General features: G+C 43.0%; 1 protein-coding gene across 2 annotated transcripts in view; it reads right to left on the reverse strand.

Moving 5' to 3' along the window:
* LOC310842682 (uncharacterized protein) overlaps nt 1-13,254 on the reverse strand; it is a 66,518-nt gene that overhangs the window by 16,602 nt on the left and 36,662 nt on the right. Inside the window, exons 2-3 of one of the 2 annotated variants that reach the window (XM_083734842.1) lie at nt 2,747-2,894; nt 374-2,118 (exon numbers count right to left, since the gene is read on the reverse strand). In XM_083734842.1, coding sequence (XP_083590968.1) covers nt 374-1,926 — 1,553 coding nt within the window. In that variant the 5' untranslated portion in view covers nt 1,927-2,118; nt 2,747-2,894. The remainder of the gene's footprint in view (nt 1-373; nt 2,119-2,746; nt 2,895-13,254) is intronic. The other variant, XM_083734843.1, reaches the window with a different exon arrangement.

Here is a 13,254-nt window from a genome sequence, read left to right on the forward strand (position 1 = left end):
CAATCCCCAGACTACCCTTCTAGATTGTTAGGCAAACTCCTTCCTGACATCAGATATAGCAGTTAGTTAAAAACCCCAGCTTCATCAGTTCTCCCAAAGTGGCATATGGGAAAATGTCTGCACAAATTAACACAGCCCCAACACTGTCTCTTTCCCTACAGCTGCCTGATACCTCAAAGAAAGGAACTCCCCACAGGTCAAAAGGGGGAAAGCTATTAATGGCGTAAGTGTCTGTGCAAATTATTACACCTCTGCAGCATACTGATTCAGCAAGGAAATTCTATAAATTACTTAATGCAGCTAAATTTGAAAGTGCATTTATAAGTACCCGAAAACTGAAATTGCTCTCAAGAACTCTAACAGAGTTGGTTACCTCTTCTTAATGAGGTCCAGTGCAGAGCCTATAAATTCATCCTTCATTTTCTGCAGTTTAGCTCCATAGCTGGATATATCTGTCGCTTCTAATAGCAATGGGCAGCAAGAAGACTGGTTTTCAGGCACCACTGGCTGTCCAGCATGGTGGAGGACTTCGCTTAGTTGTCTTGCATTCAATCCCTGAGTCTCCCCTTCAGCAAAAGTTTTCCCTCCCTCCTCCCTAAGGGCTGCAGCAGACTGTAGAGGTGGTCTTGCAATTGGACTCGAACAAATGGGGACCGGGATTCTATCTGAAGTTGGCACTTCATAGCGCTTGTCCCTAGCCATAGGCATGTTCATCAGGCAGAAGCTCCTGTCCCATGTAGATGAATTATCTTGATAGCCAACAAGGCCAGAAGTGCTCTGGGTATTTTCATGAAACACATCATCATAATAATCTATCGTAGCAACCGTTTCTTTGGCAAGAATTTGCTGGGCACCTGAACAAGGGTTCTGATTTATTTTTTCTTCCAACTTTTGGGTTCCTTCCTTCACATCGTTTGTCACGTCACCGCTGCCACCGAGAAAACACGTCTCCTTGATTCTCATCCGCTTGAACTCTTCAAAAGTTGGAATGTAGAGTCTCTCTTTGAAGTCCCCTTTTTTGCTCAGCTCCAAAATCCTTTTGGTGTCTCCTTCCCCCTCATATCCCTTTAAGGATCCAGTCGTTTGGGACTTGACCATGTCCTGGCCATCACTGGCACAATGGAGAGTCAAGTTGGGCGAGCTGTTCTGTCTCCTGATCTGCAACCTTCTCCGAGCTTCTTGCTTGATGTCTTCTGGGTTTGTTAGTCGGCGAGAAAAGCAAGGGCGATGACTCTCCAGAGCTGTCCATGGCCCGTGAGTGAGGGTGGCATGCTGCACAAATATGGTGCAACAGTTCACCGAACAACCGTTCTTATATTGCTGGCATGCCCGGCATTCAGAGCATTCCCTTGGAACCAGGTCATTCAAGGAAACCTGAGGTCTGAGAGGCTTGCAGATCTCTGCAGCTTTACTACTGTGAATTCGAAGTTTTTCCTTTAGGGTTTTTTTGGCATCCCCGTCGATGGAGGAGAAAAGCCACGGAGGCACTTTGGCACAAGGAGGAAGGGTGACGTCTCGCGCTGCAGGTGGAATTCTGTCCAACGTGAGAGGGAAGTGTCGGCAGCATTCAGGTGAGCTGGGGGATGGAGTACCTTCCGCAGAACACTTTGACCAATGAGCTGTGCCTTTGTAACGGACAACAAATTCTTTGTCTACATTTCCGTAGTGGGGATGGCAATGCGGCTCAGCCCCCGTGGCCCAGTGTAGATTCTCCACACTTCGATACAGATGTGCCCCTGCAGTGCTGTCTGCTTTGCTCACAGGATTAAAGTCCCCAGTAAAAATGCGAGCGTCCAAGTTCTTCAGTGGATGCATGCTGCTAACTGAGAAATCCTTTAAGCCATGTTGTGCATACAGCTGATTATTCTGGCAGCTCAAAATTACCCGACAGTGTTCCTGCCTCTCATCAACGCTGATGTATGTCATAGCAAATCGACGTGGACAATCTAACAGGCTGATGCTTTTTGAAGGAAGAGGGCAAGAGGAGGAAGGAGTTGTCGGACTGCTCAGATGCTGTTCAGGAGTCCTAGCCACAGACAGCAGGGCTGTGCTATCTGGGTGCTCACATCAACGAGCAGGCACATCTCCACTGTGAGAGCACGTGCGGATGGAGAACACCTGATGATGCAAAGAAGAAAAGGGAGCTTACAGAAGAGACACAGCATTCAAAGAGAAGACGGGCAGCCAACGATCACAGAAGTAACCAAAAGTGAAGCTCACCCGCTACCTCTGACTTTACAGCTGTTCAGCATGCTCTGTGTGGTGTGGTGTAGTGGTTAGAGTGTTGGACTACGACCTTGGAGACCACGGTTCAAATCCCCACTTGGTCATAAAGCTCACTGGGTGACCTGAGGCCAATCACTGTCTCTCAGCCTAGCCTACCTCACATGGTTAGTGAAAAGGTAGATTGAGGAGTGGGGAAATTATTCTCTCAGCATCACCCCAGGAACCTCATGGAAGCATGCAGTGTATTTTCTACCTTAAAACTTCTCTCTGTGGAGACTGCACTGTGGCTAAACGTGTGAATGTGCATTTCTTACAAGCAAGCCCACTACATGAACCACTACCCCATAGGGGCTCTTTCTGATGTATATGGATTTTGTACTAGAGTACTTACACCTGCATATGATTGCCCCCCCCCAAATAATATAATAATGTAAAGCCTTGCAGAGCATCCCTAGTTTGCATGAATAAGATGTCCATGTTTTCCCCAAGGTTATTTTCTCTTATCCGCTCACCACCTCACCTGGTCCTCTCCGAGCCTAGGAGGGCTTGTTTTGAGATGCCTGATTTTCTTCATGCTTTAATTATTTCTCCTCTGCTGTTCTCTCTGGGGAAGGCTGCAGGTAACGGCAAAGAAGCATTTCTTGTGTGATCAAAGGGTACAACTTGATCTGCCAGGAAAGACAGAATAAAGACAGCACGAGAGGTGAACGTTTAGCAGAGAACAAAGATGGCTCACCACAGAGCAGCACTGGCATAGAGGGAGGTGGGAATCTGCCAGTGAAGAAGTTTCATAGTAGGATTCTATAGATTCAATGGAAATTACTCCCAGCAAATTGCAGCTACTGAAGCAGTCGCTGTGAGTTCTTCTCCCACAGTATGAACCTGGTGGTGTGCAAACTATAGACACACCAGCAAGCCAAGTGCTAGATATGTCAGTGAGTCAGTACGTATGGTCTCTCTGACTTAAATTTATTTTTAAAAATAATAATAGATACACACTTGCACTTATGCACATGTGTGTTCATTTTTCCCACTACGTTAAAACAATGCTCCTGGGACTATGTGAATTGGCATGTTGGTGTTGTCACAGTGATTTGCTAATAGATGCTTAACACAGCTGCAACACTATCAGCATTCAGTCTGAAACCAAACAGAAAATCTACACTCCCTGCCCCAGAGCTTATACCAGGTCTGAAAAACTTTATAAATGTCCAATTTATCCTGCTGTTCTTTGTCTTCAAATAATCTGGCATATCACTTTGTGTAAATATAAAAGTAATTTTTAATAAGAAGTCATGCTGATGGCATTTGACTCTGCACCATCTCACAAAAATCTATCCAAATGTTAGCAAGACATGCTGAAAACATAAAGCAGGCTATATGTGTGTACCTAGGTGGAAAGAAAATCAGAAGTTTATGAGGGGAAATTGTTAATATTATGCAAAATATGATTTTTTTAATATAATATACCAGTGAGTCTGTTGCAAGTTCTTCTAGGATATCTTAAAAATGTTATACACCCAGAACATTGTAATTGGAAAAGAAACCTGCTAAGTATAGCAAAAAAGGAAGAAGCTAACAACAACTCAGTGTACTGTGAGCGTACTCAGATAATGCCAACTGAACAAGAGTGGTTTAATAAACATGGCACATTACCTTACTGAGCTTACTGCGATGTTATGATTAAAAGAAGGAAAACATCAGAAAATAACACTTTGAGAAAACTTGGTTGTTCTTTATCAGTGCTATTTTTCTAGAAAAAGAGGTACAGGAACTCACCATGAATGCCTCCCTCCTTCTCTTATAATGGCACTGGCACCCACCTGAAAGGTGCTGGAACTCAGTTCCATTGAAAAAAAGCCCTGCTCTTTACCAATCAAATGGAACAGAAATATAGTTTGGAACTATTTTAAGCCTTTTAGTTGCTGATATAAATTTGAGATTCTTGGCTACTCCAGATGCCATGTTGATGGTGCATTCACGATTATTTGTGTGCTCGTTGTGATATCAAGCCATTATATATGATCCCACTTTTAACATTGTTTGCACCTGAAAAAGATTTGGGGCGGAAATACTGCTTTGTTCCCAGTCACAGCATGTCCCATAACTTTCCTGCTGAAATCCTACAACTTTTTATACAAAAAAATGTCCTGGTTTATTTTATTTTATCTTTGTCCTGCTTTTATTTATTTCCGCTATTTTTACACCACTTAATCACCAAGCTTTCGAAGCCGTATACATACACGTTCCAAAAAGCATACAGTAGGTAAAATCAATCAAAATTAATCATGAAACCAGACTGTTGTGCTACAGTGCCCCTCTAGGCAGCAATAATGCAATAACATTGGGGAAGCATATAGAGCTGGACAGGGGATTGATGTGTGGAAGGTTCAATATAAATCCACTACTAATGCACTATTGCTGTGTCAGTGACATACACCTGACAAAAAATGGCACCAGTCTGTCAGATGAATTGCATTTGGAGAGTTTATAATGAGCTTGCAAGGGAAAGGCCTTTTTTCTCATCATTGTTGCATTTAGTAGTAAACGTGTAAGTTTTATGTTTGTGTGCGTATAAAATGAGAAACGAAGAAAAAAAGGACTTCATCCTAAACCAAGCAATGGACAATAGAATTCAGAAGGGGGCTGAGAGCTTAGACACCAGCTAGGAACCCCCATCTAACCAGACGGTCCAGAAAATAACCACCTATATGAGGGCTTCTTCACTTCCTAAGAAGTTGCCTGGATATGTTTAGATGTGGCAAGGCTTGCTGTGTGATTTGTGCTTTGAATATCAAGGACAGTTGACAATAAATTTGTAAAAGCTGCTGAATACCTGCTGTTGCTGTGGTAGAGTTCCAAGGCTAATCACTAATAACTTACAGACTCTTGAGGAGCTTAAGAATACTACCTGGCTTCTTACAAACTGCCTTGCAGACGTCTCTTGCCCATGCACTTTGGAGCTCGTGTTCCTCACTGGACCACATTTGGAGCCAATCTCCATGCCTGAATGAGTCATCACACAAGAGAACTTTCAGAACACTGAAGATGAAAGGTCACCTAAATTTTTTTTCCGGTTGAATCAGTTCGCACATTTAGCTGTGATCCATCAAATGAGGGTAATTCAAGTGGTGTAGATATGTGCATGCAGACCTCTTATGTCACTTCATCTCCCCAGATTTCAGATTTTAAGAACCCTTTCACAACAGATCATGTCCCAGCTTCTCACATGAGATGCAATTGTGCCTGGGCTAATTTGCAAGATGACTGTATCAAGGCCTGAGATAACTGAGGTTCAAATCCCTACCCAGCCATGAAGCTCATTGGGTGACCTTGGACCAGACACAGCCTCTCAGCCTAACTTATCTCACAGGGTTGTTCTGAGAGTAAAATGGGGAAGATGAGAACCATGTATTTCACTCTGGGCTCCTTGGAACAAAGGTGGGGCATAAACGGAATAATAATATTAAGAAACTGAGGGTTTGAATGAGTCCTATAGCTTAGCTGGAGCTGATAAGCCTCTGTGGACACCAGTCAAGAGTTTTTTGCTACACCAATCCACGTGACTCCTGGGAGAAACAAATCTCATTGCTTACATAACATTTGCTAATTCGCCTGACTCAAAAATTGTTTAAAACACACACACACACACACACACACACACACACACACACACTGTTCTTTGACAAGCACTCGGCAAGCAACAGGACTCCTGCCCACAGACCATTATTTCTTCCCCATCTCCCCTTGAACCTAGTACAGGACAGATTTGACACCACCAGTCCAAAATCACTGAAACAGGTTTAAATGACTTCTATTCCAGTGACACTGTACTGTACTTAGCTGGCTCATAAAGCTGCTGCCCATCTTCTATTCTATTCAAAATCCCTCCCCACCCGCACCACAGCAAAGAATCTGACATATTTAGAGGATTATGCCTCACTGGAATAAATTATTTCCTCCCGCCTCCTGCTTGCCTGCCTGGACCAGCTTTATTAGAATTAGTGGGAACATCAGGAGGATGAAAACAGACAAACAAGACAGGAAGAGAGAGGTAGGAGGGGAGACGGGGGAAAAAAAGAGAGAAATATTTCAGCACAAATTGGAAAGGACTTATAAAAGGAGCAAGGCAGCCTACAAAATCACCACAGACCTGAGCTAAACTGGTATTCAGGTGCCCAATGATAATAGGCACATCTCAAAGCAATGGCAAAAATTAAAAAACTGCAGCACAGGTTGTTCACTCTGCTCCTGTAGGGATTAGCTAACATAGCATTTTTATTCTGGAGAGCAGGTTCCTTAGATTGTCAAGAGGAGATGGTTGACTCCATGCCTGGGAGAAAACTGCTTTGCTTGCATTTTTCCACTTCAGTTGACACCTCTGCCTGCTCCCTTCTTGCATTCCACGTGGTTAAATGCGGCACTGGCCCAAGGGACTGGGGGGGGGGGGGAGCAGTTCCACGGCACATTACCCTGCACCTCCCTCTATCATCTACTTCCTGGAATAATAGCTCCCAATTAGTAGAGAACAAAGCACCTTGTGACATAATGCCAAACATGACTCTGGGGAGCAGAATGTAAGGAGCAGAGGCCAGAGCAGCTGGCTTTGCTGCAGCATTGGCTAGCAGCGGGCAGATAAAGTGTGCCTGGTCTCATACCTCTCTAATTCCCACAATTGATGCTTCTCAAATCTCAGCAGTAAATTGGCAGTGGGACAGCATCACTTAAGTGCATCCAGCAGGGAGCCCTCAATTTTATGGCCCTTCTCCTAGATATTTAACCTATATATCTAGCAGAGAGAGCACATATGTTTTAAAGTATCTGATATCAAGACACAGAAGTTATACAGAGTGAAGCGTATCTCCTAATGCATCTCCCCCTCCTAGGCAGACAACAGCCGCCACCCCAAACTAATTTTGGTCATGCCATCGTATGATACACATGGAACTGGTTGACATCAATGATTCAATGTACATTTGCAAATGCATGCTGTTGAACCCATTGAATAACACAACTCCATGTGAATCACAACACAAGGTGAGTGAAAACACTGCTTCATGGTGGGTGGATTGATTGATCGATCAATCAATCAATCAATCAATCAATCGATAGATAGATAGATAAATAGACCGGACCACCAGCAATGCAGGTAGGTGGAGGATTGTAAGGAGGCTTATGTAACCTTTAATGAAATTTTATAAGTAAAGAGCAAGCAGCAAGAAGGCAAAAGATGCTCAATGAAATTAAAAGGCCTTTGGAGTCCATTTGAGAACCACCTAAGAGGGGGCTACAAAACATTTTTAAGAAAAGCAATTCCAGAGATGCAGGTGCATCACTAAAAAGGCCCTGTCCATGGTACCCAACAGCCTGATCTTTGTGAACCAGAACAATAGCACCTCTGAGGCAGATCCTATGGCATGAGCAGGTTCTATGTGGGTGCAACCAGTCCTTAAAATAACCTCCAAAGCATTCCGGCTCCAAAGACCAGCCTGGCTCACAGGCCTCTTGTGGAGCAACATCGCAGAAGAGTGGTTTCAGGCAGCCTCCATATGGAGGCTGTAACCTTTGGATCAGCACCATGAGACTTTCATTTCTCAGACATCACTTTGGGGATACTGTTAGCTTTTAACTGCAGATAAAGCAGGAAAGATGACTGTGCCATTTGGATAGCAAGTTCTCCAGTAGTTGCAAGTCTTCACTTCTGGTAAGCACTGCTTCTCGGTTGACATGCAAAGTCTCCAGCATGCTCAACATCAGTAGGAGGGACATTGTCTCAGCTCCAAAAACATCCCTGGGTGGTTAGCAGGCAGCAGGGTTCTGGCATCGCCCATATCCAAGCATTGTAACACCATCTGAATTTTTCTTGAGCAGCTTGTTTCTTTTCTGGGAATGAGGCATCATTTCGGACAGAGGTTTGGCCTGTGCTTTGGTTGTGCCTGACCCCATAGCTTCTCAGAAAGACTGAATGAGAAAACAAGTCTGTAAAACAGTTGCACTCTTGCACCAGGAGGGAGTATTTGGGAGTTTGCTGGGGTGAACCAGGGTAAGGTTTGGATCTGAAGAAACTAGCACCTTCACAGACCCCCAAAATGCCCCCAAGCTGGCATGGTTAAATCCTCTCCACTTGTTTACAGTGGGAGAGAAATCAAGTTTTTTAAATAAAAACAAAAAACGGCTGATGAGTGCAAAACTGCTTACTGCCAGTCTGAGTGCCTAGTAGGACACTGGATTACGCAGTTTGATCACATTCAGCCCCTCATCCCACCCTGGCCTTTAGTATTTCATTCTAAAGCTGAGACTTATCAGGATTCTGCTGATATACTATCAGTAAAACGGCAATCATGCAGATTTCTAAGTGAGCAAATATAAAATATTTTAAAATGTCATTTTATTTACTATCATGTATGGATTTTAGTTAACATCCACGGGTATAAGCAAACTGGATATTTATTAATAAACTTCTAATTCTACCATACCTGCTGATGCAATGCAGTGTGTATGTATACTGTGCCATATACAACTGATTATGTTCAGGAGAAGAAAAGAAATTGGAGTCCCTAAGATGAGTGGATGGTAGCTTGCACCTCTCCTTCCGGTCAGCAACTGAACAGCAATCCACCCATCACCTTTTATTCAGTATAGTTTCCAGTAATCAGATATTTGAGAACATAAAAGGAGTCTCATAACCAAACTACCAGAAAAGCCATGGATCATTCTACTATATTAGTTTGTCTCTGGGAGTGAGCAAAGAGCATATTAAGCACAATGTCTAACTGTCAGACTCACCAGTATACAATTATAAAAGAGCCCAATTCCCAATCCAATTCCCATTTACTGCGCAGAACCTAGATGTTGCCTATAATTTAAGAATTAAGCACTGTTCCAAAGAGACACCAACATTGTGGCAGATATTTAAAAAAACCCTGTACAGATAGTCAAACTATTCTGGGGTGAATGTGGTCACCTGTACCATTCTGTTACAGATTTTTTTAAAAAAAACCAATGATAAGTGGCAGATGTGTGGTGAAATATGAGGTAAAGTGATACCCTACCATCCTTAGGGACAACTAAATGTGACATTAAAAGCACAGCTTGGCATAGCACATATAAAGAGTAGCCAATGTGGTGTCCTCCTGATGCTGTTGGACTATAGCTTCCATAATTCCTAATCACTGCCCATGCTGTCTAAGGCTGATGACAGTTGTGATCCAACATCTGGAGGACATCAATTCAGCTACCTCTGGTGTATATCTTTTAACAACTGCAAATAGCAGCTTCAGGGGGTGTTTTTTTATTGGGACTATGGTGTGGGGAAGAGAGTTCTGCAGTTGCGATTCTTATTCTGCCCCTTTTTGGTAGCTATGGTTTACAGTTGTTGCTGTTGGGTTTTAAAAAAAATAAATACATACCCACCAAATTAAGTGTTTTACATCACATATAATTTGGTCCTTCCGGGTCTCCCCAAAACGTCTCTCATGCACAAAAAGACCTTCTGACAAGTTGGGTAATGGATTTGTTTAAATTGCAATGGGCATATCGTAAAATAATCACAAAATCTGATTACCTCTATCAGCATGCTGCTGTTTAATTTAATGAAACGCAGAACTCACCAGCATTCTTGTATTTTTCTCTCTTAAGCAGTTTACCTGGGAGATGTGCCATAGATCAGTGCCCTTGGCAATAGCATCATTGATACAATCCGAATTGCCCTACACATTAAGTCTGCTTAAGCTCTCTGCATCTGTGACTCAATAAAAGGCATATCAGGCATGGGCACATGAACAGAGCCAGCTAAGTTTACACTCCACGCCCCCCTGCAACCTTGGCAGAAAATCTGACAACCTTAATGCTATGACTGACCCCAGAGCCAGATCCCAGGTCTTCCTCTCAATGCTTACCTAGGTGCTATCTAAAGACCCAGCTAGATTTTATGCACAAATGGGTGCATCTTTCTCTATCCACCTAACCCTTTTTCTAAAAAAATACCCAAAAGTGAGGCTGAACGTTTTACTGGAAGAAACTTTTATTGGATTTTCCCGAACTAACCCCATCCACCCAACTGCTTTTGGTGGGAATAGATTTTGCTATTACTTCAAAGCTGCAAGCTCCAAAGTCTTCAGAAGGAAGGTTAAGTATCTAGGGATTTGGTTAACATCAAGGAATATAAACCTATATGAAAACAACTATGAAAAAATCTGGCTTGATGGTGTATTTTTGTTAAAATTATTGTGTCAAAATATGTAATAAAAATTTAAAAACAACAACAAATTCTTCAGAAGGAGAAAAAAAAATTAAATGGAAAAAGATCTATTTTGGACATTATCTATGGGTAAAATTGACCATAATAAAAAATGACAGAAATGCAAGCAAGTGCCAGTTTTTTGTAGAACTAAATTTGCTTTTATTGAATTGTTATTCTTTATTTATAATATGTTACCGTATATGCTGATTTGATTATTGTGATCAAAATGCTGCTTTTTATTTGGTTAAGGATTGGTTACTGTATCGAACTGCTTTGGGCTCAGCTTGGTTGTTAGAAAAAGCAGCACACAAATATCAAGGTAACACAAATCAAGAATTGTGCAAGCCCGTTCCCCTACTGATCTTCACTCCCAAAGTCTATTAAACACTGGTATGGCAGTGAAGATAAGCTTTTAAGGGTTTTGCTGATGCATGAAATTAAAAAGAGTAAATTAGATGCTACTTTAACGGTATTATTAGAAACCATGTGTGGTTTAAAAAAAGAAAATGAATAGTAAAATTTTGTGTATGAGTGTGTAAGCGCATTTTTATCAAGACTACAGTGCTGGGAGGAGGTTTTGCTCTTCCCTTCTCAATAACTCTCCTTCCATGGGTAAAACGTCCACATGCATGCTACAGTCCTGATGAAAATCACACACACCCATCAGTTTACTATTAGGATTCTTTTTTTGGGGGGGGGAGAAGTGTGGTTGCCAGCATGGTGGAGTAGTTAGAGCGCTGGACTAGTAACCGGTCGAAAAGGATCAAATCCCCATTTAGCTATGAAGCCCATTGGTTGACTTTGTGGGGCCAGAGCTGTGAAATGCACAAGGGGCACAATTCCTAGAACACTGCTTTGCTAGCTAGCTAGTCACTGCCTCTTGACAACGCGTATTTCCCCATCCACGTGTCTGCTGTACAGATGGCAGGAGAAACCTATTGTTGAAAAATGAGAGTTGCAATTGGTTCATTTAAATCTATATGTCACTGGTGTGGCCTGAGAAGATTGGTCTAGAAAGGGGAGGGAAGAGGAGAGAGAGAGAGAGAGAGAGAGAGAGAGAGAGGAGGAAGAGTCCTTCCCCCTGTTTCCTCTTTTGCCATTTTGACCATATAAGGAAAGGAAGCTGCTGGCGGGATACCCCACAGCAACCACCACGCAGTCTTGACTCTCACTGCGAAGTCTGTCTCCTGTCCTGGTGACTGAGGATGATGCAGGAAGGGAAAAAGCCACGTGCCCTTTGCCTGATCTGGGGTTCCTGGCAGGAGGGCATGCCAGCTGGCAGCCTCCTATGCCAGATCCTAGGAATCACCCCCCAGTAACGTGGCCAGTGAAAACAGCCTTCCCTAATTAAGATCAGGAGTAAGAAGTTAAATGGAGCAGCTAGACATGCATTGTAATTTTATTCTGCCTAACCTTTACAAGTGTTCTGCCTCCTAATTAGAACATAATTTTACTTTTAAAGATGAAAACGTTTTGAATGAAATTATTCTGGAGGAACCATATTTTGTGGCACATTGCCCAGCTCTGCACTGTTCCGAAAAACCTACAGCTTTTTATCTGCTTTGGCAAGCATTACGCGTAAAGGTGGCTGTGCCTGTTTTGGGAACTGAGCACCCTAAACCTGAGCCCGAACTGAGGAGAGAGAGAGAGAGGGGGAAAAACAAGCCTCAGTTAAGCAGCATGGCTCTGTGAAATGGGCTACACGGTTACTTTATGACAGCTGATGGACTTTAGGATCTTTTGCTAACCGGGAAGATCAGGGAGCAGAAGAGCCCAGGATTTCTGAAACAGGAGCCCGAGACTTGGCAGAATTGGGTTTCCCCATAGGCAGTGTCCCACTTAATGACTTCTTGTTACTATGACATTACAGTGGTACCTCGGGTTACAGATGCTTCAGGTTACAGACTCCGCTAACCCAGAAATAGTACCTCGGGTTAAGAACTTTGCTTCAGGATGAGAACAGAAATCATGCTCCGGCGGTACATCAGCAGCGGGAGGCCCCATTAGCTAAAGTGGTACCTCAGGTTAAGAACAGACCTCCAGAACGAATTAAGTTTTTAACCTGAGGTACCACTGTATTGACCCACAGACTTTAGATAGAGGGAAGTTCCAGCGAAGCCATCATAAAAGCCAGGGACCCTTTGGGAAAGGCCAGTATTTGCACACAGATGGATTGAAAGGACTAACTAAACTCCTTTGATGATACTTTCTGCCTTTTAGCTTACTTTTGTCATTTTTTAAAAAAGGGAAAACTCAGCAAATTTCTAAACATGTAGGTATAGAAAAGGGATTGTGACAGAGGGTGTGAGAAACAGTCAGGTAGGCACATGGGGTGTGTGCATGCGCATACTAGTAAAACAGGTGTGAGGCAACCTATGGCCCTCCAAATATTGCTGAACTACAACTCCCATCACAGCTGGCTATCAGCCATGTCTGCAGGGGCTGATGGGAATTGTCATTCAGTAACATCTGGAGGGCCAAAGGTTCTCCCACAGTGGCTATTTACTTATTTTATTGGTTTATTTAATCCACTCTTCTCTAATGCTCTTGCAGTTTATCCCTTATGATAGACAACCGGCGCAAGTTCCACTGGCTGAGCCCAAGATCTGCCAAATTAAAACTCCCTCATCCCAGCAGATATTGGTTTTTGGATTGAGCTCTAAGTCTTGAGGGATACTTAAAACACAAGTATCACACAACCTAAGAGCAGCCAAGTCCCAGGATGAGAGGTATCTGGTTTCCACTTCTGTAGCCGCAACTTTTTTCTTGTCAGTTGCTATGCCATG

The sequence above is a fragment of the Podarcis gaigeae genome (assembly GCF_964106915.1).
Source record: "Podarcis gaigeae genome assembly, chromosome: 1".
Taxonomy (NCBI): Eukaryota; Metazoa; Chordata; class Lepidosauria; order Squamata; family Lacertidae; genus Podarcis; species Podarcis gaigeae.